The sequence below is a fragment of the Mya arenaria genome, chromosome 5, assembly GCF_026914265.1.
Source record: "Mya arenaria isolate MELC-2E11 chromosome 5, ASM2691426v1".
Classification (NCBI taxonomy): domain Eukaryota; kingdom Metazoa; phylum Mollusca; class Bivalvia; order Myida; family Myidae; genus Mya; species Mya arenaria.
In genome coordinates this window covers 76545188-76572937 of record NC_069126.1, presented here as the reverse complement: position 1 = coordinate 76572937, position 27750 = coordinate 76545188, and the positions used below count along the sequence as shown (strand labels likewise).

Genomic DNA, 27750 nt, shown 5'->3' with positions numbered 1-27750 from the left:
TGGGGACATTACGGACCATATTTGGGGACATTACGGGCCATGATATATAATTTTACTCACAGTTTGTTTAAACTTTATAACATACCTTACATGTATTTGCGGACAATGATTTTTAATTTAACTCACAGTTTGTTTTAACTTTATAATGTACCATATTTCGGGACATTACGGACCATTAATTATACTTTTATTCACAGTTTGTTTTAACTTTTTAACATTCCGTATTTGAGGACATTACCGACACTGATTTATAATTTTACATACAACCTTTGTATATTAGTGAATGTGAATATTTATATGTTCTTATAAGTGCTCGATTGCTTTCTGGATAAACTTTGGATTGTCATATTTGCTTGTTTTTCGACTTTGTAAGTTTAAAGCCAAAACAAAAGGTATTGTATTGTATTGTTTTCCGTTACATCCGTTTTAATTGAATGGTTCAGTAAAAGTGCGCCATCAAGATGGGTTTTCACACTTTAATGATTGCCAATTAAAGGTTGTCAGGATAATGTTTATTTCTTTTATGATATACCGCCGATAATTACGGGCCACAATTATGATGTTAACCTTTGCTCGTCGCTTTCCGTTGGAATGGCGGATGTCAACGAGCATGACTCAAATGTATTTTTAACAGACCGCCAATCAATCATCTTACCTGCAGTCACGTGACCTTTAGTAAAGGGACGTAACCCACAACTGCAATGGCTCGGCTTAAAATATTTAGTTGTTTATTGATATTTATTTTCATAAATATTGATGTATCACATAGTGCAAGGAACAGTAAGTTCATTTTTTTAGTTGATTTTCGAATTAAAACATTATTAAATATTGATGACATAGCAGTGTGTTTATTTACCTGTGATTTACCTGTTTATTTACCTGTGATTTACCTGTTTTGAAAAACACGGAAGCAAGATGGCCGTCAAAATATTTTGGCATATTCCAACAATATTTAGATAGTTCGACTGCTATATTAAGGCGTAGATTATTTTATGTAACAAGGCTTATTTCTTCCGAGTTTAACAACTGTACCTGTATGTGTATACCTGGATAATTTACCTGTTTACAGGTGTACATGTAGGTTAAATAAAATCCAATTTTGTTCTATAATGTTGAGCAGTTGAATGGTTGTTAGTTTTAAACTATTTTGACCTATTTGAATTATAACATTTTCATTACTCCTTTTGCCAAGGATCACCATTCCAGTATCAAGAATGCCGGTTAGACCGATCTTTAGGGGTCGGGAAGGATTCGATCTCACAGAGCGCCCCAACGGTGCCCGACTCTGCCCTGTGGGGTTCCTCATTCACAACAGATCGTCGCATGCCCCACATGGCCAGGCTTGAAGACCCAACAGGTAGGATGTTTTTGTTATTGTTCAACTCATGTACAATTTTAAATTGATACTTACATTTCCACAGGGATATCTCCTGATCAAGTAGATGAGAACATCATTTGGCTGAGATCCAAAGCTGCATTGAAAAATCTTATAGAAAATTAGTCACTAATGAGCATCTTGTAATTAGTGGAGATTCAGGCTTCACCTTTGTAACCTGTACGAAATTTTCCAACCGTAAAACATACGTAAAACTTTAATTTTTACGTACGGAATCATGGAAATTACGCCCAGAATTGAGAAAAATAAAGAACAATTTCCGTATGCTAAACAGACGGAAACTGACCGTAAAGGTGGACGTAATATTTAAATTAACCGGAATTTCGGAACAGGAATTTTTATAAAATTCTGTGCGTAAAAATTTCCGTACGTAAAATTAAGATAGAATTTACGTGTGCTAAACGGACGGAATCTGACCGTAAAAGTGGACGTAATATTTAAATTAACCGGAATTTTGGAACAGGAATTTTTCAAAAATCTGACCGTAAAATGGCACGTAATATTTAATGTAACTGGAATTTACAACATTTCTAGAACTCAATTTATTGCTTTTCACTACATGCCTGCTTAAACTTTTTCAACTCTTGTTTAGATAAAATAATATAATTTTCTTTCATATTATTTATTATATTATATACTTTATTTACATTTGCATGATTTTATTTTTTTGTGATTTTAAAATCAATAAACTGATTATAATGATATAATCTGCAATATAAATTTATCATGAAATGAAGAGACACTAAGTCTACAAAGAAAAGTTAAAGTGTTTTTGGAATCGTCTGTGAGTTTTATGTCCATGGTTATTAACACAGACTCAACTTGCTGGATTGATGATGCCTTTTTTCCCAGTCAGATCCAAATGTATTCTGTCCAGCAACTATGACGTCACACAATCTGCAGTAAAATTTAATATCATGTAAAATTATTTTATCACTAGTATCAAAATGCATCATTTTTAATCCATTTATACATTCTCAAGCACACTTTATCTTCCTCACAGCTTAAAGTAACTCGCTCATGATTCTGGACCAAAAATAAGCTTTCCCGGTTATGCATCTGAAAACACTTATTTATCATTATTTTACTCTATCATATCAAAATTGCAGAAAAAAATACATTTAAAGCATAAAAAAGGATTTTGGTTATAGTGGGGTTCAAACCAATGCCGGTTAAGTCAAGAAAATATTAGAAAAACAGCAGGCTTGTCCACACAGCCACCAGGACTTATACAGATTGGTGGATATGTTGACAAGGACATGCCCAGCAGTCAAACCCTATTTTATGGCTTTGGGCAATGGCTAGAAACATGCAACAAAACACACAAATGCAAACATTCAATCAACATAGCTTGCATTTTGATTACCCGCCACATAAAAATGTTACTCATCACAAATGTGTTGTTGTTGTTTTTTACATGAGTAACAATACTGCTTTAAAACTGTAAGACTATAAAAACAGCATGATTTCCATATAGATATATTTCTTTCTAAATTAAAATACAATCCTTCACAAACCTATGAGGGTAAGGTCTGCTTTATATGCTCCAACTGTTACTTTCAGATCTTGTTTTCTCCCTCGCCATTGAATAAAAAGCCATCTACAAGCATTTTAACAAAGAATAACATACATATACAGAAAAACATAATTAAAACTCACAATTTTACTGTCAGACTTATCACTTACAGTTTCTTAAGTTGATAGTTATTTAAGTTATTTATATACTTTACTTTTTATTATGCAATGTATCATGCATGTACATTCATATGGCTTTTGACACACTCAATTTAAACATTTCCCTTTTCCACATACAAATGTAAAGTTCTGACCATGTTTTCTACATAAATACAATCTGAAATACCATGTGTTATGAACTGTGAGGGGAATAGCATTATTTTACTTATCTATAGCATATAACTTTTTAAAAGACTCATAATTATGTAACAAGTAGGATAAAATGAATGACATATAATTCAAGATACATTTTGAAATAACTGTTTACCTTCAAACCATGAGAGATCCTGATTATATCCAGCAAAACAATAGGAATCTTCAGAAGGTTAAATCGCCATGGCTGCCATGTTTACATCAAGAAAATTAGAAAACCCGCCTGAACATTTGAAATCCACTGATCTTATTGGCTACTGAGCCCTGATTCTCTGCATACTCACTGAAATTTTCTGTCTGACCTTAGATAATCTGATAAGCCCAGGCAATGTGTACTGTGGGAAATAGTTTGGTCAATAAACTTAAACAGAGCACACTGATAAAAGGCTTCTAATTTCTGAAGAATACAAAACTGAATTATTTATGTTCATGTTTTGCTTTAGAAAAGTGTATTGTGTGTAAGGAAGAGCAATTAACATTAATAAGGTTATATACCAATAACATTAGAATGTATGTTTATCTTTTTGTGCTTTCTTAAACTTATGAAATGAAAATTTAATAATAATAATAATAATAATTATAATAATAATAATAGTAATAATAATAGTAGTAGTAATAATAATAACAACAATAAATAATGATAATAAATAAATAATAATAATAATAATAAGAAAAAGAATAAAAATAAAGACAAATTCTGAGACAAATTCTGATGTCATTAAGAAAAAAATGGAAGTCCCTATTTACGGCCAGAAAAATGAACTTTACGTGTGTCATGTAAAACTTACTCTGTTTTAGCAGTGAAAAGTATTTCAGAAATTTTCTAAGTTTGAAATTACGGCCAGAATCAGTTTCCAACCGTAATTTTGTAATATTTTGTATATTTTCCGTCCGTAAATGAATGAAGTTCCAGTCCAGGTACATAACTTTCCTGCCCACAAATAAATTACTGCCAGATTACGAGCGTAAATATGATATTCCTGCCACTTTCCTGCCAAATTCTGGCCGGATTCCTGCTGAAAATTTCGTACGGGAACCATCATATAACCAGGTCATGTTATACAATGTATGCATTATGATCGCCATTATAATGTATGTTATGAATTTCAATGTTTGAGAAACATGACCGCATTTGAAAGTAAGATTTGAAGCAACAATTTTGAACAATTTTGCTATTGGTTCAAATTACAATAATTATCATTACACAGGGGCATGGACAGCATCAGTCCAGAACTCACAGCAGTTCTTAGGCGTAGATCTAGGATCTGAGTACATTGTGACGCAGGTCTACACTCAGGGTCGACAGGGCAGCGATGAGTTTGTTACGGAGTTTACGCTTGAGTTCTCTATGGATAACAAGACATGGGCAGAGTATACAAATGAGCTTGGTCTTCCTGAGGTGGGTTTTTATAACATTCTTTGTTATTTTGTAACTGGATATTTTGCAGATATTTATTTTCACAGATATTTATTTTCACAATTATTTTGATGTGCATTATTTCATGTAAAAATCAACCTTTTCTATAATGAAAAAAAATCCTCAGATTTTCCCTGGGAACTCTGATGGTAATGCAGTAAAGAAGAATTCTCTGATGTTCCCTGTGATAGCTCGCTATGTAAAGTTCTCACCACAGCGATGGAACCAGTTCATCTCCATGAGGATTGATGTGCTTGGTTGTCCATATTGTAAGTATAAATATTTTGTGATTTTATTTACCTTTGCATCATGCATATATACTTTTACAGTTTTTAGCTCCACTGGCCGAAGGCCATGGAGCTTATGTCGTCACAGATTGTCCGTCGTGAGTGCGTGCGTGCGTGCGTGCGTGCGTAAACTTTTACTTTAAACAACATCTCCTCTGAAACTGATAAGCGGATTTTGACAAAACTTCACAGGAATGTTCCTTTGGTGGTCCTTTACCAAAATTGCTCAAATGGTTCCGGTCCATTGCACAATATGGCCGCCAGAGCTAAAAATAGCAAAATCTTTAAACGACATCTCCTCTGAAACGGTTCGGCAGATTTTGATGAAACTTGACAGTAATGTTCCTTGGGTGGTCCTTTATTAAAATTGCTCAAATGGTTCTGGTCCATTGCACAATATGGCCCCCACAGCTAAAAATAGCAAAATCTTTAAACGACATCTCCTCTGAAACGGATAGGCAGATTTTGATGAAACTTGACAGAATTGTTCCTTGGGTGGTCCTTAACCAAAATTGCTCAAATGGTTCCGGTCCGCTGCACAACATGGCTGCCAGGGCAAAAAATAGAAAAACCTTTAAAGAACATCTTCTCAGAAACCGATGATCAGATTTTGATGAAACTTAACAGAAATGTTCCTTGGATGGTCCTTTATCAAATTTGCTTCAATGGTTTCGGTCCACTGCACAAGATGGCCCCCAGAGGTAAAAATAGAAAAACCTTTAAACGACTTCTCCTCAGAAACCGATGATCGTATTGCAATGAAACTTGACAGAAATGTTACTTGGGTAGTCCTTAACCAAAATAGCCCAAACAGTTCTGGTCTGCTGCACAAAATGGGCACCAGAGATAAGAATAGAAAAAAACGTTAAACTACATCTTCTCAGAAACCGATTATCAGATTTTGATGAAACTTTACATAAATGTTCATCGGGATGCCCTTTAATCAAAATTGCCCAAATGGTTCCGGTCCGCTGCACAACATGGCTGCGAGAGTTAAAAATAGAAAAACCTTTAAGGACTTCTCGTCCGCAGTCTTCACGAAAAACATTTTTACCTACTAGCCAGTTGGACTAGCATAATGGCATATTTTACTAGTCCGAATGACAATCTAGTAGTCCGACTATTTTGCCACATTATAAAACTGTATGCTTTAGGTAAATACCTATTTCAATTGAGCAGCTTGCAGTTTGAGTAAACATTTCTTTATTATGATGCTCATGCAGTGATAGGGAGTGACATCCTTCTGTTGGGAATAGTGCTCCTTGTTTTTCAGAACCTATGGGTACTATGTAAAAACAAAAGGCATCTTGCTTGAATAGACTGTAATAATATCAACATGGTTAGAAAAGAAATGCCATGCTTTAATAGCTTTGATTACATTTTACTACTGAATTACCTCCCTTTAATAGAAAAAAAAATAATGTCTTAATTTTTCACGTATAGCATCTTTAAATAATTTTTAAACAATAATAATTTATGAGTAAACATATAAGCATAAAGTTCTCACAAAAAGATCAATTTAAAAACCTTACATTTATACATAGGAAAGTATATATAGACTGAACATTAATTTTCGTTTAAGTGACATTCTGAAAGTTTATGAAACAGCTATTTTTAGTAACTTAAATGGCCGAAAAGTGTAAGTGAAACACCAAGTCGATTCTATCTCTTCAGTTCTTGTTCAGGTTAGATATTTGCTTCATAATCTATTCAGATTAAATGTTAACCGATGATCAGATTTTGATGATACTTGACAGAAATGTTCCTTGGGTGGTCATTAACCAAAATTTGTTAAATGGTTCCAGTCCACTGCACACCATGGCTGCCAGAGCTAAAAAAAAAAAAAAAACTTTATACGACTTGTCGTCGAAACCGATGACCTTTTTTCGATAAAACTTGACAGAAATGTTTGTTTGGTGCTCCTTTACTCAAATTGCCCAAATCATTTCGGTCCACTGCACAACATGGCAGCCAGAGCTATTAAAGTAAAAAAATTTTTTAAATAACTTCTCCTCAAAAATTGATGATTGTATTTCTATGAAACTTGACGAAAATGTTCGTTAGGTGGTCTTTGCTTGAACCTTTTGGCCAGTGGAGCACAGGCACTGTGCCTCTTGTTAGAGTATAATTTGACCTGCACTCCTCAAATTTTGTGGGGAGGTTGGTCATGACCTGTAGATCCCTATGATATATCTTTAGATCAATATATTGAAGGTCAGGGTCACCAGACTGACCAAAGTCATGGTCATCCTTTAAAACAAGTATTTTAAAAAAAGATACAATGATCATTGACTAAAATGTTTTGTTGTCAAGAGGACATATATATGTTTTACTGAAAACTATTTCTCAACTCCTATAACAACATTAAGAACTGTTCAATAATTATACCTATTATCCTCAAACTTGGAAGAGATGTTGGTCATAACCTTAAATTACCCCACATTTGATGCGTATTTGACTTATCGGCTACCATTAGGAGGGCTCACAAGTTTTACGGACATCTCTTGTATTATATGAATGGCTATCATTCTGACAAGGCCAAATCAGGGGCATTTGTCACATGTCTATGACAGCTCTAGTTTTGATAATTTTATCGGTACTATGTCATGAATAAATTTGTTGTTTTTCCAGACACAGAAGCAGTGAAGGTGGCCTCCAATGGCTACATCACATACTCGCTGATGAACGTTGCCACACGGACAGAGTCAGACCTGATTATCATGAGGTTCCGAACTATCAACCCTGAGGGAGTTCTTTTATATGCTGATGGTAACCAAGGAGACTACATTGCCCTGCAGTTGAAGCGAGGATACCTACACTTCACCATTGACCTGGGTAGGGCATCACTCTTTCTAAAATAGATGTAGTGAAATCAGCGAAATGATTTATTTCGTAAATGTTAAAACTTTCATGTAAACAATAATTTTCTCTTAACTTTTCTGATGTGCTTGCTATCATGTTAATATCATGCATTGAAAGTTACCCGGTATACTATTTATTGCCTTCTAAATCATAATTATGTTACTTTCCTGTCTTCATTATGAATATGCATTAGCCTTTTAAAGAGCATGTTTACATGATCACATAGTGCAGCTGTTTGGACGACATATATTGCAATGGTGTAATACTAAAATATTTGAAATTTTAACCTTAAGTCAGGGTTTGTTGGCCCCTTTGTTGGGCATAAATATGGGACCCATTCTCATAGCAATTTACATTATATGTTTCCCAATCACCATGAAAGAAATTTACTCCTTTTTATTACTTTCGTTTTAACCATCCTTATAAGGGAGAATGTACATGTTGACTGGTATTTTAACAGTACTTACACAAGGTCTGACAATTGTCATCTTAACCAAATTTTACTTAATTGTTGGTTTTTATATGAAAGTACCGGTAATTGGAAAAAGCTGGGAAAACGCTGTATTTTGTCAAACTAGTGTTAAAACAGTTGTTTTTTTCCAGGCTCCACTCCCCAGGTATCGGGAGAGACATCTATTGTTGGAGCTAGTATGTTGGATGATGGACGCTGGCATGACCTCATTATCACTCGTAACCGAACCACGTGTGTACTGATTGTTGACAGGCTGGAGTCGCGCTTCGAAGCCCAGGGTCTCTTCTATAGGCTGGACCTGGATAAAATGGTGGGTAGTCTGTCTCGAATATATTTATTAGAAGTAATTGTAAAATTGTATTTGTTTGAAGATAAGTACAATCTTCTGCACTACTGCATTTTCTAAAAATGATATACTCTGCAAATTGCTGAAGATCTTTTTATCATTTTGATGACTCTTTTCTCATAGCTCTTTATGTGGATTTTATAAAAAGCACTTAAGCCATATTTTATTTCAAAAATTATTTCCATGTGACCTTGTTAGAAAGAACATTACAAATTTTCTTTAAATTAAGCATTATCATTACTTGTGTTTTAGATCTACCTTGGAGGAGTTGACACCTTTAACAAGAAGGGCCTTTCTACTCGCTACAACTTTGATGGATGTATTGACTTTGTCCGCTTTAACGGAATTGCCATGTTGAAGGACGCCCTTGCCCAGGGTCAAATCCCAGGAAGATTCCAAACTGTGGGCCCTGTTTCAGCTGGGTGCGCCGTAAGTAGAATTAATCAAATATGTAAAGTTTGTGACCAATAAACATTTCATTTCCCCATCACATTTTAACGTTTATTTTTTTGGTAATTCAAGGTGGCTAAAATAAGTTTGTGTAACTATTTGAATAATAAACACACACACAAAATAAACATTTCTTTTTGTTTAAAATCATTTATTTAATGAATTATTGAGTTTAATTAGCTAGTAGTTTTTAGCTTTGATTTTTATGCTATAAACTATCCACTTCCTATCTCAAACAGATCCGACCAGATGTGCCAATCACATTTACTTCCCTTGAATCCTACATCTCCGTCTCCGGCGCTGCCTCCACAGGTGGGACAGTGCGTGTCAAATTTCAATTTCGGACCCATGACGAGGATGGCCTTCTTATGTACCACCAGATGTCTTCTGAAGCCGAAGTCAGGGTGAGTGGAGGTTAATATAGATTAAGGTTATGTTAAACTCAGAGCTTCTTAAAACCAACAATTCGCCAGACTGGACCGATTTTGACTTTGCCAGACCGATCTCAGTAATGGAAAATGGCTTAAAAATCATTCCGAAAATTGTTCTTTTTTTAATTTAGGTCCAAATGGTTGTCAGTAAAAAAAGAATTTGTAATACACAAACAGTGTTTGTCATACCCGATCCTTAACTACAAGGGGACAACCTATTGTAGCTAGGGGACATCCTTGAGGGCGATAACCATCTGTGATAATTGACTTCGCTGTTTTCATTACATCAAAGTGATGTCAGATTCGCCTCCTTTTTCTTATGGAAACAGTTGTCACACTTTTGCAATGAAAATCAATTATCATTATATTATAATTACAATATATTATTAATACAATTGTCATTGTTAAGCCGCGAAAGCATTAAAACTCCTAATTAATTAATCTAGTCCTTCCCTTATTCTATAAGATATCAATAGCGAAACACTTGATTAACTACAGCGTCTGAAAGCTGAGTGTGCGGCTTACTAATACTATTACATTATAATAAAATGGAATGAAAAATTTGTTGTCTATCAAATTTATCGAAGCCCTGATTATGAATATAGATATATCTGTTTATTAAAGATTATCAGTTGAATGTTGTACTGTAGTAGCATTAAGCAAATAAATCACAATACTGTTTCACTTCTTGTTGTCTGACCGCTTCTCGCCGGCAGCAATTAATTACGATCTCAGCTTTCCTTGTTAAAATGGAATGAGAATCTCTTTTAAAATTAATTTTGTATCCATTTCTATCTAAATCGCATGTGATGGCTCTAAAGCACTGCTTACGAATTGCCACATCGAAAAAAAAATATTAACAGAATACACATCCCGAAAATGTGTGACATAATTCTTCAGAAATTTTTATAATCACTCATCAGACATTTGAACCAGTCTTTTTTTTGGGGGGGGGGGATTTTTTTTGGGGGGGAGGGTGTAAATGTCGCCTGGTCCGGACCGGTTGAGGTTCTAAACTTTTAGAAGCCCTGGTTAAACAGTTTCCTCTTGTACAATCAGATGACTGAATCAACCACTTCAAGTAATGTGCAGGTTTAAAAGGTGTCTAAGGGTTGCGTTTTTTTTCCACCAGGGGTTCTTTCTCCAAACCTCAAAATGGACAACATTACTGGTATCTAACCAGTAAACATTATTCATATACATGTAAGCCATATAGGAGCTTAATGATGTCTCTCAGTCAAGCTATATAAAACTACTCCAGTAAATTTAGTATAAAATCCATTCAGGCTTGAGCTATAAAGCCACATTATGGTACAACATACTTGTAAACTTTTCAAACCTTAAGGTAGTTATCAGGGCTTTTTCTGCCCATTTTTGGAAAAAGACCCTAGACATTTCAGGAATTTTGTGTCGCAAAATATGCCAGTTATATAAAAAACACTTTTGATTTGGATTTTTTTCTGAAGATTGGGAAAAATATCATATATTTTGCTTTGGGCATGGGTCTGATAGTTGGACCTGTGGGTACCATAGGAAATGGCCTGGTATCATAAGTGAGATTGAGTTACTTAAGATGTGATCGGAACAGCTTCCTTTCATCCTGGTGGGCTGGTCCAGAAATCTACATGTAATAAAGATTCATACTGCCTTGAGCTACTGCCTTAAGCGACATGAGATAATAGATAAAAATGGGGACTAAAAATGTCATGAAATGATATTTACTGTATGAATGTTATCTTTGTGCAGGTTCGATTGGACCGAGATGGATTTGTCCATTACAACGTCAAGACAAGTGACAAAGATGTGGCTGTGGAGGATGTGGTCAGAAACAGTGAGTTGGTTTTGTTTCATGTTTAGAATGGAGGTTACCATATACACATTTATGATGTTGTTGACATGCATGCCGAAGTATATGCGCAGGCTTTTGTTAATATTGTTTGACTGTTAGACCTGAACTTGTTCTTCAGAAAATGTTGCTTATGTCCCTGCAACTCATATTTGTGTGTGGTGCACTTACGCAGTCTTAAAATTTCGTGTGTAAGCTGTGTCTATGAAGACAATTTGGTATTTGGAAGTTTCAAAATGTAATTATAAAGACCACAGTTGTCTTCGAGAAACCATTTCATTTGCCCAAAATGTCTGCATTTAATAAGTATCTGATTTGGACAACAAATGTGTAACAATCTATTAAATGTACTTGTGCATTTCTAAAGTCTCAGAAATAATTACAGTTGTGTTTAATATTTTGTCATATGTGAGTATAATAAACTGTTTTATGTATGGTAAGCGATAATGATGCTCTTATTTTATAGTAGGCCATGCAAATACGGCAAAATATCCATAATTATTCAAAGTTGTTTCGGTGAGAATTTTTGTATGTCAGAAAACAATGGTACTAAAAGCATTGTTGTTTTCAAATTGTTTATGTATAGTAATATATTCATTTATATTTTCAATCAGTTGACATTGAAAGTCCCACTCAGTCGTTCACGGATGGTTTGTGGCACACATTTGAGATCTACATTGACACAGAAAAGGTGAATGTGACTGTGGACAGGAACGTGAAGGTCTCAACCAGAACAATGAATATCATTCCGGGGACAGACTTCTTCATTGGTTAGTATAGGCTGTTAACGTTGTGTTTACATTGTCAATACCAAATTCTACTTTAGATAGTATGTGGTTATCAAAAGTATTGCCTGTCTTCTTAAGATCAAATAAAGTATTTTATAAAGAAAATATTTATGTCCAATTCAGGCTTATTTCGGAAAGATTTAAAAATTCATGTTTTGAAAATGAAATAAGATTGGACATATTTTTTCCCACCATTTTTTCTCTGCATATTATAAACCCTAGTGTATTATTTATTGTGAAATTTGGTACATGTTTGTTATAGGAAGATACTGCTGACAATGTGTAAAACCAATGCCTTTTGAAGAGTTATATTTTGGCCAGGTGTCAGAATATTATTCCTAACAAACGTTAGAAGTGTAGTAAAGTAGTAAATGTATATTAAAAAAATATTAAAAATTGTCCGTCTTCAGGTGGTTCACAGTTGCATGCTGGATTCCGTGGCTGCATGCGTAATATTGCTGTCGCCAACCAACCCATCGATTTCACTAATCAGTTGGCCGTTCAGCTGAAACTTGAGACAAACCTCGTTACAATGGGCTCATGCAGTATCACTGACCGATGTACACCCAACCCGTGTGAACATAACGGCTTCTGTACGCAAGACTGGAACAACTTTTATTGTAACTGTGAAAATACAGGTTACAAAGGGGCTGTTTGCCATATCTGTAAGTTTAACATAAACAGTTATTGTGGCTGGTTTGGTTGACTGACAAGAAGTCATGCCTTTATAGCCATTTGTAAATGCCCTATCTAGATCTCTGTGAATTAAACAGAAAAGAATACTGATTTACTGTTTCATTTTTTTGCACACTTTTGTTAAATGCTTAAATTTATTTCCACTGAATTACCAACATGTACAGACAAAGCATTTAAACAATGTGCTGGATAATTCAATTTAGAATTATTCATTGGATAATTTTCAGTCATGGGTTGGCAGTTATGGATGGGCATTAAAACCTTTTTGTTGAAACAGCACCTCACCACTCTCACCCATGATTATTTAGATATCATATATATAGTAATTTTTATTGATAAGCCCAGCCATTATAAGTTAGACATGAAACTATGAAGCATGTTCGGTGTATTTCCCAGCCCAGTTCCAGTTATCATGTGAGATGCACAGCCAGTACACGATCATGGACGGCCAAGAGGAAGTGACTATTGACCCTGATGGTTCTGGGCCCATTGAACCTTTCAAGGTCATCTGCAATGGCAAAAGTAAGTCACCCAGTCAGTGTGTTTGTATGTTTTGTAACACAAAATGAGGCACTATCATGGATGGGACAAGTTAACATTAAATCTCAACTGATCTGGTCCCATCAACCTTTCCATGGTCAATGTCAATTGTAATAGTGGAAGTAAGTGATTTCCTGAAAATTCAACGACTCTAGATATAATTGTTATACCAACAAACCAACAGTCCTTTGTCCCATTTCCAGCTGGTTCCTCGGTTCCCGTGGAAACCTGGATCCGACATGACAGCATGGGCCTGATCACAGTGAATGGGTTCCAGGCGCCTGATTATTATGTGCGTAAGATCAACTATGACACAGGCCTGATGGGCCTCACAGAGGTGATAGAGCGAGCAGTCAGCTGTAAACAGGAGATCACATACAAGTGTAACAACTCTAAACTTATGGGCACCCTGGAATCTGGCACAGGTGTGTTGGATTAGTTAATATCTGTTTTATACCAGTTGAAAACTATTCTCTCCTTTGATGGGTGAAAGCGATTTATTTTACGAATCTTTTAACCCCTGTTACATACCAGTTGAAAACTTTTCTCTCCTTGGATGGGTGAAAGCGATTTTTTGAAGAATCTTTTAACCCCAACCCATGGACTACTGCCCGTTGAAAATCAACATGATAACACATGAAAACAAAATGGCAGATTTTGATATGTAGTTAAAATATCTAAAATTTTCGAGATAAAGATTTTTTTATGCCAAGTTTTAGAAAGTGATGCTTATTACTTTCCTATATTTTTTTACTACAAGTGTGACTAGGTTTCAGCCATGAGGCCTTTGAGTTTCAATATGGAATTGTCTTAGACTCACTTGGATCATCATAAAGAAAAGGGGAGTCTGAGCCCTGAAGGCTATTCCATTTAAACATATAAATGCTGGGGGAAGGCACTTTCAAATTATTTTACCCCCCTACAGAAGCAAATTTACCCTTTTTGGGGTCCAAATTAGCAAAAAAGGACACCCACCCATATACTATTAAAATAATTGCTTTCTCCCCAGGGGTTAAATATTTTACCGGAATAGTCCTAAATATACATGTACATGTTTTTATTCATTTTTTATATCATTTTATATATTTTTTCAGATATTGTAAATAAACCACTATGAGATTGAACTTTTTGCATTATAAATCAACTTGAAACTGTGGAATAAAACTTCCTGACTGTACATTTCAGTTGACCAGTTTGGATTCCAGAAGACGTATGGTTATTGGGTAGGGAGAACATTCCAGGTAAGTTGGACCGTGTCATTTACCGTCATTTGTGAGATTTATGAGAAAAAAAACTGAGCCTTGAGTCTTTACATTACAATAACATATGAATAATTTAAAGTTTTAAAACAACATTCTAATACATAATGGTTTGATACAACTCTGTAAACACCCAAAACAATGTAGAACACTTTGTTCAGAGCAACATGCAGGGAAGCAAACAACAACCACAGTCGCACACAACAGTTTTCAGACTAGCATTGTTATACACAATTGTTGTAATTGTTTATAGAATATGTATAAAAAAAAAGATTTATTCAGATTGTCAAAGGTGTATAAAGGTAGTCGTAAACTCCATTTATTATTTTCCGTCTGTAGGATATGCATTACTGGGGAGGCTCAGCCCCGGGAACTTACAAATGTGAGTGTGGACTGACTGAGGAGGGATGTAACGACAACAGCAAGTCATGCAACTGTGACAGCCTCAAGGACACGTCCGACAGCGGCCTCCTGCTTCACAAGGACTACTTACCAGTGCTGGAGCTACATTTTGGTGACACGGGAAGTCTAACAGACACAAAGATTGGGCAACATGAGCTCAAGGAGTTAAAGTGTGCTGGAGATAGTGAGTATATTTGTTATTGTTTAGTATTCATTCACAGTACCGTTAAATTTCTTAAGATTTGTTCTACATCAAAAATAAAGAGAAGATTGTTATAAGGTTAATGATAAGAGTATAAGATGGGCTACATTAAGTGCAATAGAGGCAAAAGACTACTGAATATTTGGTTTGTGAAAAGCAATTGAACATTTCTTGTTTGACTAGTGCCAGGCAACAAGATTTGTATTCTTAATTGCATATATATATATCCCTGTGCTTTTAAAATAACTAACTCATTTTTTTCTCAAAAAAATAATTTTAAAATTGGATTACTATAATTTTCAGACATGTTGGACAACGTGATCACGTTTCGTAAGAAAGATGCGACTCTGGAATTCCCGACATTCGAGGGCGACAAGGCGGGTGACATCTGGTTTCAGTTTAAGACAACTGCGCCTGATGGCATCATGATTCACGACACAGGGGAAACAGAGAACGACTTTATTCAAATTAGGATGATCAGTATGTAGAACAAGATTCCTTTACTACTTTTTTTTCTTCTATTTACAGTTAATTTATTCTTCTTTAATTAAGCTCTTTTCTCTGCTCAATGAACTGATAAGAACAACTCTCACATAAGAGTAGAAACTAACACTAGTGATGAAAGTTTCCATAAGAAGTGCCCCTAGATGGGCTTGAAACATTAGTGAGGGACAGACATCAGTTTCCATACACTGTTTCACCCTCACTTCTCTGTTTGTTGTAATTGTAAGTGAATTCAAAACTTAGGGCTATGACACAACATCATGAAAGATAGTTTCACTTTAGATACCAAACAATCTAGAACTGAATGTCACAAGTACTTTTAAATATAAAGTTATCAATCATCCTTCTGCCCTTTGAATTCAACACCCATAGTTACTTCCGCAGTTACCGTATAAGCGCACCATTAAAAAGTGTTTTTGCTTTCAAACACTTAGTTACTCCAAGATTCTATGTTGTGGTATCCATTTCTCCTTCCTCAAATCTTGACTGAACCTGTTGAATTGCCCTAAGGCACTATCTTATGCTGATTTTGTTTTCCTTTCTCCTATTTAGACGGTGACACTGTCCAGTTCCGGTACAACGTTGGTAACGGTATCCAGGTGATTGAGTACAAGACCATCAACGGTCTTGCTAATGACATCTGGCACACAGTTCACGTGGAGAGAAACAGGAAACAGACATGGCTCCGTGTAGACAACTTCCCAGAGGTTGTGCATAATGAACAACAGGTAATGAGATTACTTAGCTTCAACAAAATATGTGAAAAATGACTTAAATGACATATTTGTAAGGTGTCTTTAACAAGATATATGTGAGGTGCCTTTAACAAGAAATTTGTGAGGTGGCTTTAACAAGATATATGTGAGGTGGCTTTAACAAGATATATGTGCGGTGGCTTTAAAAAGATATATGTAAGGTGGCTTTAACAAGACATATGTGAGGTGGCTTCAACAAGATATATGTAAGGTGTCTTAACAAGATATATGTGAGGTGGCTTTAACTAGATATAATTATGTGCGGTGGCTTTAACAGTATATATGTAAGGTGGCTTCAACAAGATATATGTAAGGTGTCTTAACAAGATATATGTGAGGTGGCTTTAACAATATATATGTGAGGTGGCTTTAACAAGATATATGTGAGGTGGCTTTAACAAGATATATGTAAGGTGGCTTTAACAAGATATATGTGAGGTGGCTTTAACTAGATATATGTGAGGTGGCTTTAACAATATATATGTAATGTGGCTTCAACAAGATATATGTGAGGTTGCTTTAACAAGATATATGTGAGGTGGCTTTAACTAGATATATGTGAGGTGGCTTTAACAATATGTATGTAAGGTGGCTTTAACAAGATATTTGTAAGGTGTCTTTAACAAGATATATGTGAGGTGGCTTTAACAATATGTGTGAGGTGGCTTTAACATGGTGTTTGAAAGGTGCCTTTAACAAGATATATGTTAGGTGCCTTTAACAAGAAATTTGTAAAGTAAGCAATTGTGAAATTCTGCTTTAACAAGATATTTTTAAGGTGGCTTTAACAGATATGTGACATATGGCTTTAACAAGGTATGTGAAATCCGGTTGTTACAAAGTATTATATTTTGTAATATAGCTTTACTAACAAGATATTTGTAAGGTGGCTTAAACAAGAGGACATGCAAATAGTTCAATAACACTGTAGAATTGGTAGAATTATATTATTATCTATATTGTAGGATGAGATCACCCGACTGTTAGAGCTGACAAAGCCGTTGACAGTAGGTGCTGCTGTTGACCACCGTGATGGCTATGTTGGGTGTATGCGTGGTCTACGGGTGAACGGTGTGCTGATGGACATGAGAGGCAAAATCACACGAGGAGAGGAAACCTATGGTGTTCATGAGGGTCAGTAGTTGTGTACTAAGCTTGCAGAGAGTTTTCCTTAATTCTGATGATGAATTGGTTATTAATCTAAACCAGCTGCATGTGGTTTGCCTACATTGGATTTTGTCTGAGTATGACAAACTGTAGATTTCTTTTGATAACTCCTTAAGATTGATGTCTGTATAGGTTGGCATTAAAAAGTATGTATTGTTTATTTACATTGGAACAAAAAGCAAGCAAAGCACTGCATAGTTTGGTTAGTGTTGTACATACCATAATAAATGATTCTTTCACCTCCAGGCTGTGTTGGAAAGTGTGCGAGTAATCCGTGCTTCAACCATGGCACGTGCCAGGAGGGATATGACCACTACACATGCGACTGTGCATACACACCATTCAGAGGCTGGATGTGTTTCAGAGGTATGATATGTGTTGTTAAATGGACATTCATGAACATACAGGTGCACATGATTGTGCTCTTTAACCTGACATTGTACCATGTTTGTGAGTGTTTCCATTGTTTGGTGTCTATACATTAACTCCTTTATCAAAACGGTAACACATAGTGGAAGCTGATCTCTTCACTAGCTAAGTGGAAGCTTATCTCTTCACTAGCTAATATATGGAAGAATTTCAATGCTATTCACTCAGACCAATCGCAAGTTATTGAACGTTACCCTTGACAACATGGTATAAAACAGTTAAATCATGGACTATCCTTATGATTGAAATTATACACTCGATCTAAAGTGCTTGTGTATAGTTTCAATAACTCAGGTTGTGGGTGCAGTAAAAATGTTTCAGTGAATGGGTCTCAATAAAATGTAATAGAAGTTGTCAGCACTTATTTGCTCTGAAAACGTTGATAATGGTAACCGTAATGAGTGTGATTTAATAATTAAAGAAAAGCATTAAATTAAAAAAAAGAAGGGCTTTTTGAAGCAAACTCTTAAATGTTTTTTTTGCTCATGGCAGAGGTTGGTGTGAACCTGCAGCCAAACTACAAGATCAAGTACACGTTTGATGAGCTGCAAGGTCTGTCCTCCTCTGACTTCCTGTATATCCGTGTGGGCTTCATCACGAAGAAGAAACAGGGCATCCTAATACAGCTCCGAAATGAGGCTAACACCGAGTACATCTCTCTGGAGATCAACAACAATGGTATGCTTTACATATGTGATTCATTGAAGATTATTTACATCCTTTTGCGTAAAGACTAACGTAAGCTGCTTTTGTATTTAGGAATGTACTAAAAAGATATATGTCTTAAGATTTTGTTGTTGTCATACATGACTGTAACTATATTATGTGTTATTTTAAAAGACGGGAAAGGTGTTGTTATTTCTTAAAAAAAAAATGCTAAAAGATTTTGTGTAAATATTAACTAGTTGAATTCTAAAAGACAGAAGTGATGTTTTGCAAAAATTTATAAATGTTTTTCTGCAAGCTGAGTTACAAGAACTGACTTAATGGAATTGAAACAATTTTTTTTCCAAGATCTTACCTCTTATAATTCTTAAGTTATTGCTTTATTTTAGGTGGTATCAAGTTTTTCCTGAGTGTTGGTTTTCAGCCATGGGAGTTGAACACACTGAACAACAACATTGACTTGACCAACGGTCAGGCCCATGAGGTTATTATTCGACGAGAAAATGGTGGCAAGGATGTGTATCTGCAGGTATGTGGGGATTCATGGGATCTTTTTCATGGAACATTTTAAGCTCTGGGGATTTTCTATTCATATTGGTGTCTGTGTCTGTGTCTGGTTCAAGTTTAAGGGCAAGTTTCAGGTATGTTCGCATATCTGGAGTATCATTTGTTGGATTGACTTGGTACTTCACACAAGTGTTGAGGACCATTATACAATTAAGTCAGACAGCTCTATATGGTCCTTACTACAAATTATGACCTCAAAATTTACCTAATTACCTCTATATGATCCTCAAAAAAAGTTATAGCCCGTGTTTTTGACATGCATATTTAATCAATAAATTAGTACATGCTATTTAGTTCAATATCTCATAGACAAAGCAGTGTATAGTCTAGCACGTTGACTTGTGACAGCTCTTCTTATGTACTTTTGGAACATTTTCTAGATTTATTAAATGTGAAAAATATTGCTATCAAAAATTTAAAGGATTTTGGCCCATGCTGAACTTTTTGTGTTATTGCCATTATTATTGGTTTACCTGCATAAGGAGTAAAAACCCTGAAATTGTTTAGAGCTCATCTCAATTCAGTACTTTTGTTCTATAACTTGACATAGGTTGACAACTACGAACCTGTCACGAAGAAGCTTGGAGAAGACATCTCTGATACCATTCTAGACAATCCAAAATACCTCTTTATTGGAAACAATGGTAAGTTAATACAGAGGTTTGAGTAGGAACTATAAAGTCAGTTCACAAGTATCATGTTTAAGCATGGTATAGTGGTAAGGATATGTACACAATCAAAAGAAGTGTTTTTTTGAGTGACGGTAATCCTACTGGTAGAAGGAGTTGTTCACAGAAAAACATAATTCCAACTCCAACTTCTACGTTCAGTAACACATGACAGTAGAACAAAGTGGTGCCTTGCAACCTATTTTATATAATAGAATAAAACAGTTTGTTTTTTTTCATTTTACAATTTAGGCAATTTCAGTTACTTGTTAAGTATACGGAATATGAGTACATAATAATCTTTGAACACTTAAGGGTGATCCGCATCATGATGTTTTCCTGGAGATATATATTATATGTTATGTTAGGAGAAATGCTAATTCCAACACTTGTTTCACAGACACGGCAAACACAGCGAAGGGTTTCGAGGGTTGTATCTACCGTATGCAGATTGATAACATCTTCCCCTTAAAGAGAGCCTTCCAGGACCCGCAACCTTCCTTCATCGAGCCCGAACCAGAGGGTAACTTTAATTTGATTTTAATTATTCAATTTATTCGTTTCTGTGATCCCACTTTGTTAATTGAAACCATATTTGATATATTACTTATACAAGCTCTAGTGATTTCATTCAGTGTATTGGCCAATTATTTTTATTTTCCAATCAAGACATCCAGATTTATCGGTTAAATTCAATCATTTGGATTAAAGATGATTATTAAATACAGCCCCTAAAGATAATTTTTCTTTGCATAAGTTTGAAACATGAATTTCATTTAATATTGTGAAGAGAAGGCAGGATAGCTCTTTATTGACAATTTTAACTTTTTGTTCTGCAGCTTTAACAAATCAAAACTACACAATCATGTGACCTGCACTAAATCTTTCTGAATGTAATTATTGAAATAATGTACCTCATAAATCACAGTGCTGTTGAATTGGAAGACACAGTTTTTCATATGCAAAATTAATGTGTAAGCACTGTAATTTCTTCCCTTGTTTCAATGAAAGTTTACTTTTACATTGTAGACAAGATCCGGGAAGACATGTGTGGTTTTGAGGAGATCACACGAGAATCAGATCCAATTGAGGTGCGGCCGTACGGACCGACATATGTGAATCTCACACTCCCACCTCCCCCGCAGGACCGCTCTGAGGAGAAACGAACCATTGTCGGAGGTGAGTTTTAAGCTTAGTTAAAAAGTTTAAAATATATAAAATGGTATGAGAGTTGAATTACACAAGGTGTGTGTTTCTGTTAAACGTTTTCACCTATTTTTGGTATCTCCATAGCAGTCTTCCCGAAATTGTAAAATTTCTGCCTGTCCACTGGACAGGCACTTTGGAAGTTTTTGCCTGTCTGAAAAAATATTTGCCTGTCCAAACAAGTATGTATAATATGCTAATAGTATACATAAGGAGTAAACAAATGATTGTCAACTGTTTTTAATGCTTTCCTGATTTAGTTCACAAAAAAAAACAATATATAAACTTTACATTGACATGTCGTTTAGTAAAAAAAAAACAATCACTTGGTCTCGCAAAAAATATTTAAACCCCGCCGCCATTAAGGTGCTTTCTGGTTTTTCAGTCATCCGGTAATTCCACCAACCGCCGCCATTTTGACTGCAGACGAAGTAAATTGAGTGCCGACGATTTTGATTGTACTTTGTTGCAAACCAAGAACCAATCAAAACTGTTGTAATAAAATGCCTTTACTGATCAATCGTATTTACTAGTTTATCCCACAGTGATTTGGAGGGAATGTGCTGAATTTTGACCTCTAAAATTTTTTAGTGCCATTTTACCTAAAATATATTTAAAAAAAATCTTCAGATTCATCAAAGGGGTCACTCATACCAACTATCTAGCATAAATAACTATGAATTACGGAACTTTTACAAAGTCAGAAAATCTCGATTTGTCTAAATAGAGTAAAGTGAAACAACTCCAATTTCATCGAAATGTGACAGCTAAGAAAAACATGCCTACTAAAGCACCCAAACGAAAAGTTGCAACAAAAACATGCAGCCAACCATTCGGAAATCCTCGGCCATTTTTTCAAAAACAACGTTGTTTTCGATAAAATGGCCGAAATGCTCCGAATGGCAGCCAACATGCAGATGGTTACAATACACTAATACTTCTCCCCCAAATTCGGCTATGAAGAAGTAATTGTGAAATGTAGTCACAACATGTATGCTATTTTTTTTTATATTCACATATTTTTTCACAAGTAAAGGCTTTTGTATTTGTTTATTAATGAAAGGTAATTGATGAAATATTAGTATGGTTGAATTATTGAATACAATATTAAAAAAAATAGACTGGTTTATTTTCATTAATGCGACGCAAGTCTGTGTTGAGATTTTTTTTGGATATTTTCAGAAACTTTATCAAATTTCTCCAACTAGATGCATGTTCAGGTGAGAATAGTGGTTGCAATTGAAAGATTGAAGGTTTATCTTCATGTTGGCTGCATGTTTTTGTTGCAACTTTTCGTTTGGGTGCTTTAGTAGGCATGTTTTTCTTAGCTGTCACATTTCGATAAAATTGGAGTTGTTTCACTTTACTGTTGTGACGGTTGCTGTTGTCACTAGTAGTATGTAACCTAGCCGACTGTTAGGTAGGGTTTTTAGAGCTGCGCATTCTCGCCCTTGGATGTGTGCCTTGGAGCACAATATGGGCGTGTTCTGGAAATAACTGAACAAGAAGAGCAAATATAGAGTGTTTTTGTGGGCTATAAAGGGTTCAAGTTTACTGATAAAGGGCATTTAGGACTAAGGGAACCAGAACACCCAAAAAACACTTCATTACTCTATTTAGACAAATCGAGATTTTCTGACTTTGTAAAAGTGCCGTAATTCATAGTTATTTATGCTAGATAGTTGGTATGAGTGACCCCTTTGATGAATCTGAAGGAAAAAAAATATATTTTAGGTAAAATGGCACTAAATTATGTAGAGGTCAAAATTCAGCACATCCCCTCCAGATCACTGTGGTTTATCCCCGGGAATCAATATCATGATCGCATATCGGAAATCCGAAATGGCCGACTTTTGGTGATGTTATGTGACGTCAATATCAGCATGGGATCGACTAACTACTGCAAAGGCAAATAATCAGCGAAAGTTTTAATAGACATTTTGCTTTCAAATACCTTTTCGCTATTTAGTCATCTCAAAATATGTCGGTCATCCGGACCGTCATTTTCAGAAGATCTGCCGGACCTGTACAAAATTTGCCGGACATGTCCGGCAGAAAGGCACATTTCGGGAAGACTGCCATAGAGACCTATTTTCCATTATCTCTATAGTGACCTATCTCCAAAGAGACCTTTTTTCCATTATCTCTATAGTGACCTATATTCTGTTATCTCCATAGTGACTGTTGCCGGGGCTTTCCTCATCTTCCTAGTCATCTTGCTCGTGTTCTTCATCTACTTCCGCCAGAAGGGCGATTATGAAACTAAGGAAGCGAAGGGCCAGGAGAATGCAGACAATCCTGACGCAGCCATTGTATTTTGCAATACTGGAGTCCCTGAGATATCGAAACGACAAGAATGGTTTATGTAGAAACGTTGAGACAATTACATTTTTATTCAGCGTTATGCTCATTAAGTACAGCCATGTGATTTTAGTGTTTGTATATATTACTTGTAAATACCATTCAATTAAATGTGTATATAGATTATAGATTATGTGATGTTAATTTTTATCCAGTTCTGTTTTTTTCAAATATTTGTGTTTCATGTTATCTGTTTAAGCAATTTCATGAATAATAAGTAGTGAACATGGAAATTTTATAAGCCAACAAATTGTTACTGCTATTTATATTAAATGATGTCTTTTAATGCTCTAAAGAGTGTATTTTTTTCCAATAAACTAATACAACACACTGTGGGATTGTTAAAATACCTTTAATATTAAACTTGTGCAAAATATCAGTCATTCTTCAATGGTATAAGGTAGTAAAGCGAAGGCTTTTTGAATTTGCCTTTGAAAATTCAAAAGTATGATGTATTGTTTACACCTGCTTCAATAGTTTTAATCATATACTATAATGATAGTTCAACTATTAAATACTAAGATTATATTTTTATACATGCGTATCATAGTGCTAGTTTTGATCCTCATACCAAGGTTGTGATTAACTGTAACATAGTAGGTTTTGTAACATGTTGGTCGTTTGATTGACTGTAACATATCGGTAGGTTTTGTAACATATCTGTCGTTCGTTGGGTTAACTGTTACATATCAGTACATTTTGTAACATGTTGGTCGCGTAATTGATTAAGTGTAACATACCAGTACATTTGTAACATATCAGTAAATTTTGTAACATGTTGGTCGTGCAATTGATTGAGTGTATCATACCAGTACATTTGTAACATATCAGTTTGTTTTGTAACATGGTTGTTTGATGATTTACTGTCGTTCAATGTTGTTATGCATGAATGCCAAACAAAGTGGATGTTTTCTAGAAATGAACAAAAAACAATTGATAAAGGTCTTTTATTAGAATGACATTTGGCTGTTTTAAGATAAGTTGCCACTGCCTTCTGTTTTTCAGTGAATTGGCTACTTTCTGGCAGTGATGATTGTGAACATTTGATTTATTCTGTCCCAAAATCAACATGACATTATAATGTCTCTTCACCATGCATGTAGATGTATATGTCTGATTCCTCTTGTTATTCTGTGTTAAGGTGTCAAACTAGCAGGGAATTCAATGTAAATGACATGAAACTATGTAAGACTGAAAGTTGTGTGTGGCATTGTGTGGCATTTTTTTTTATCTTGGTGTTCAATTGTTTATATGAGCATTCCTTTGCAAAACACATATCACCTTAATATGCATATCATTATATGGAATGTCATGTATTTAACTCAATTATAATGTATAGATCAGTTATCATGTATATCGATTTTTTTATATGTACACAAATATAAATTCCTTTTTTTACATTTTCATTATAAAGCTCTACATATACATGCATTTCTGGATGTAAAATGTTCAAGTTATTGTATTCTATTGTAGGTTGGATCTGATTTGAATTATCTTTATTTTCCTCTCTTACTATCTTACAAAGGTTTAACTGAAGTTTATGACGGTGTCTTCAGATGATCAAATCATATTACGCATTTTATTATCATTATAAAGAATAAAACAAAATTCCAGAAAAAAAATGTGTCTCTTTCTTATTTTTTCTGGAAACATATTGTCTGTACATATTTGTTACAGTCACAATTCCACTCCTTGAAAACAACTTGAATTTGTCAAAGCCAAAAATTCCTTAAAAAGGACTTGAATTTAATACCCACTCCTTGAAAACAACTGGGAATATGTTACAGCAAAAACTTATGAAAAAAGAACTTGAATTTCAAAAAAAAAGTATAAATTTTTTCTTAATTGCCTATCCATTTTTCATCCGGAAGAAACATGAAAGAAAATTAGCAAACAGCTAATAAATGATAATGCTATTTTTCCCCAAAGTTAACCAGTATAGTACAGTACAAGCTTTGTTGTGTGAGCAATTCACACTATGTGTTATTATGCCCCCCTTCGAAGGGGGTCATCGGGCCAAAAGGTCAAGGTCACAGTGACCTTGTATGGTAAAAGGTTGTCCGAGTGATAACTCAACAATGCCTGCACCCATGGTCCGCATAATTGAATTGGAGGTTGGGCCTGACCAGTAGATGACCCCTATTGTTTTTGGGGGTCATCGGGCCAAAGGTCAAGGTCACAGTGACCTTGAATGGTAAAATGTTGTCATAGTAATAACTCGACAATGCCTGCATCCATGGCCCTCATAATTGAATTGGATGTTGGGCCTGACCAGTAGAAGACCTTTATTGTTTTGGGGGGGTCATCGGGCCAAAGGTCAAGGTCACATTGAATGGTTAGAGGTTTTCTGTGTGATAACTTGACAATGCCTGCACCCATGGCCCCCAAACTTGACTTGGAGATTGGGTCTGACCAGTACATGACCCATATTGTTTTTGGGGTCATCTGGCCAAAGGTCAAGGTCACAGTCACCTTGAATGGTTAGAGGTTTTCCGTGTGATAACTTGACAATGTCTGCACCCATGGCCCTCAAACTTGACTTGGAGATTGGGCCTGACCAGTACATGATCCCTATTGTTTTTTGGGGTCATCTGGCCAAAGGTCAAGGTCACAGTCACCTTGAATGGTTAGTTTTCCGTGTGATAACTTGACAATGCCTGCACCCATGGCCCTCAAACTTGACTTGGAGATTGGGTCTGACCAGTACATGACCCCTTATGTTTTGGGGGGTCATCAGGCCAAAGGTCAAGGTCACAGTGAACTTGAATGGTAAAAGGTTGTCCAAGTGATAATTTGACAATGCCTGCACCCATGGCCCTCAAACTTGACTTGGAGGTTGGGCCTGACCAGTAGATGACCCCTATTGTTTTTGGGGGTCACTGGACCAAAGGCCAAAGTCACATGTACCTTGAATGATAAAAGGTTGTCCGAGGGATAACTCGACAATGCCTGCACCCATGGCCCTCAAACATGACTTGGAGAATTGGCCTGACCAGGAGATAACCCCTATGGTTTTTGGGGGTCATCTGGCCAAAGGTCACAGTGACCTAGAATGGTAAAAGGTTGTCAGAGTGATAACTTGACAATGCCTGCACCCATGTCCCTCAAACTTGACTTGGAGGTTGGGCCTGGCCAGAAGATGGTCCCTATAGATTTTAGGGGTCATTGGGCCAAAGAACAAGGTCACAGTGACCTGGAATAGTAAAAGGTTATCCGAGTGATAACTTGACAATGCCTGCACCCATGGCCCTCAAACTTGACTTGGAGGTTGGGCCTGGCCAGAAGATGGTCCCTATTGATTTTACGGTCATTGGGCCAAACGTCAAGGTCACAGTGACCTTGAATGGTAAAAGGTTGTCTGAGTGATAACTTGACAATGCCTTCACCCATGGCCCTCAAACTTGACTTGGAGGTTGGGCCTGGCCAGAAGATGGTCCCTATAGATTTTAGGGGTCATTGGGCCAAAGGTCAAGGTCACAGTGACCTGGAATAGTAAAAGGTTATCCGAGTGATTATCTGGTGACCAGCTGATGACTCTGGATTTTGAGTTCATAGAGTCAAAGGTCATGGTCATAACACACTCTATCCTCACACTTTAATGGTCATAATCTTAAAACTGCCTTAACAGCAACAAATCAGCTGTCATTTCGGTCCATGCATATTTCATTCAATTGTCCATATAATCCTGACAACATGGTGCTCAGGGGGGGCATAATGTTTGCCAAACATCTCTTGTTTTATCAGTTTTATACTGAAGATAGTATTGTGATGATAATTGTTATAAAAGTTGTAAATAGGTTTTATCGAAAAATCGACATGAGTAAAAAAAAACAATTTGGTTTCTTTGCTAGATAGTTATGTGATGAACATTATAAACCGAGGCTGGAGGATCTAAAGGGGATTAGCATTAGTGTCTGTGGCCAGTCAATGGGAGAAAGTGCATTTAGATCGCACATTGAAAGCTCATGTGGGACAATTGCATCTTTTTTGAGACTAAGCTGATAGCTGATATCCCTCAACATCAATGATCCTTCGGTTGTCATGGCAACCAGAGTTCTGCATGGAACCACTTTTATTGAAAGAATCTGGACGAAAACCAACAAAGGAACTTTCCTTTGAAGGGTTCAAACAGCTGATAAATGTCAA

General features: G+C 35.7%; 1 protein-coding gene and 1 long non-coding RNA gene across 3 annotated transcripts; one reads left to right on the top strand and one right to left on the bottom strand.

Moving 5' to 3' along the window:
• Positions 1-631: 631 nt before the first annotated feature.
• LOC128234384 (neurexin-4-like) lies at positions 632-23934 on the top strand. Of its 2 annotated transcripts, none has more exons than XM_052948595.1 (25): positions 632-780; positions 1193-1357; positions 4492-4682; positions 4828-4969; positions 7619-7822; positions 8453-8631; positions 8920-9096; positions 9357-9521; positions 11295-11379; positions 12009-12164; positions 12593-12847; positions 13275-13400; positions 13622-13843; positions 14604-14659; positions 15017-15263; positions 15585-15761; positions 16338-16513; positions 17506-17674; positions 17954-18073; positions 18629-18814; positions 19192-19331; positions 19920-20013; positions 20438-20560; positions 21067-21216; positions 23422-23934. In XM_052948595.1, exons 1-25 carry the CDS (start codon positions 702-704, stop codon positions 23610-23612), a joined length of 3975 nt encoding a protein of 1324 aa, XP_052804555.1. In that variant the 5' UTR covers positions 632-701; the 3' UTR covers positions 23613-23934. The 2 variants fall into 2 exon arrangements, with proteins under 2 accessions (XP_052804555.1, XP_052804557.1); XM_052948597.1 differs by lacking the exon at positions 23422-23934 and adding an exon at positions 21629-21763.
• Positions 2040-3502, bottom strand: LOC128234385 (uncharacterized). The gene is made up of 3 exons (XR_008260941.1): positions 3399-3502; positions 2914-2996; positions 2040-2293 (listed from the first exon to the last, which is right to left on the bottom strand). It is a non-coding gene; the product is annotated as an uncharacterized LOC128234385 (long non-coding RNA).
• Positions 23935-27750: the final 3816 nt, after the last annotated feature.

Bases quoted from the DNA above. Each gene is read 5' to 3' on its own strand.
- LOC128234384 (XM_052948595.1), top strand. From the start codon at position 702: ATGGCTCGGCTTAAAATATTTAGTTGTTTATTGATATTTATTTTCATA. The intron at 781-1,192 runs GTAAGTTCATTT...CCTTTTGCCAAG, and splicing joins ATCACATAGTGCAAGGAACA to GATCACCATTCCAGTATCAA. The intron at 21,217-23,421 runs GTGAGTTTTAAG...TTATCTCCATAG, and splicing joins GAAACGAACCATTGTCGGAG to TGACTGTTGCCGGGGCTTTC.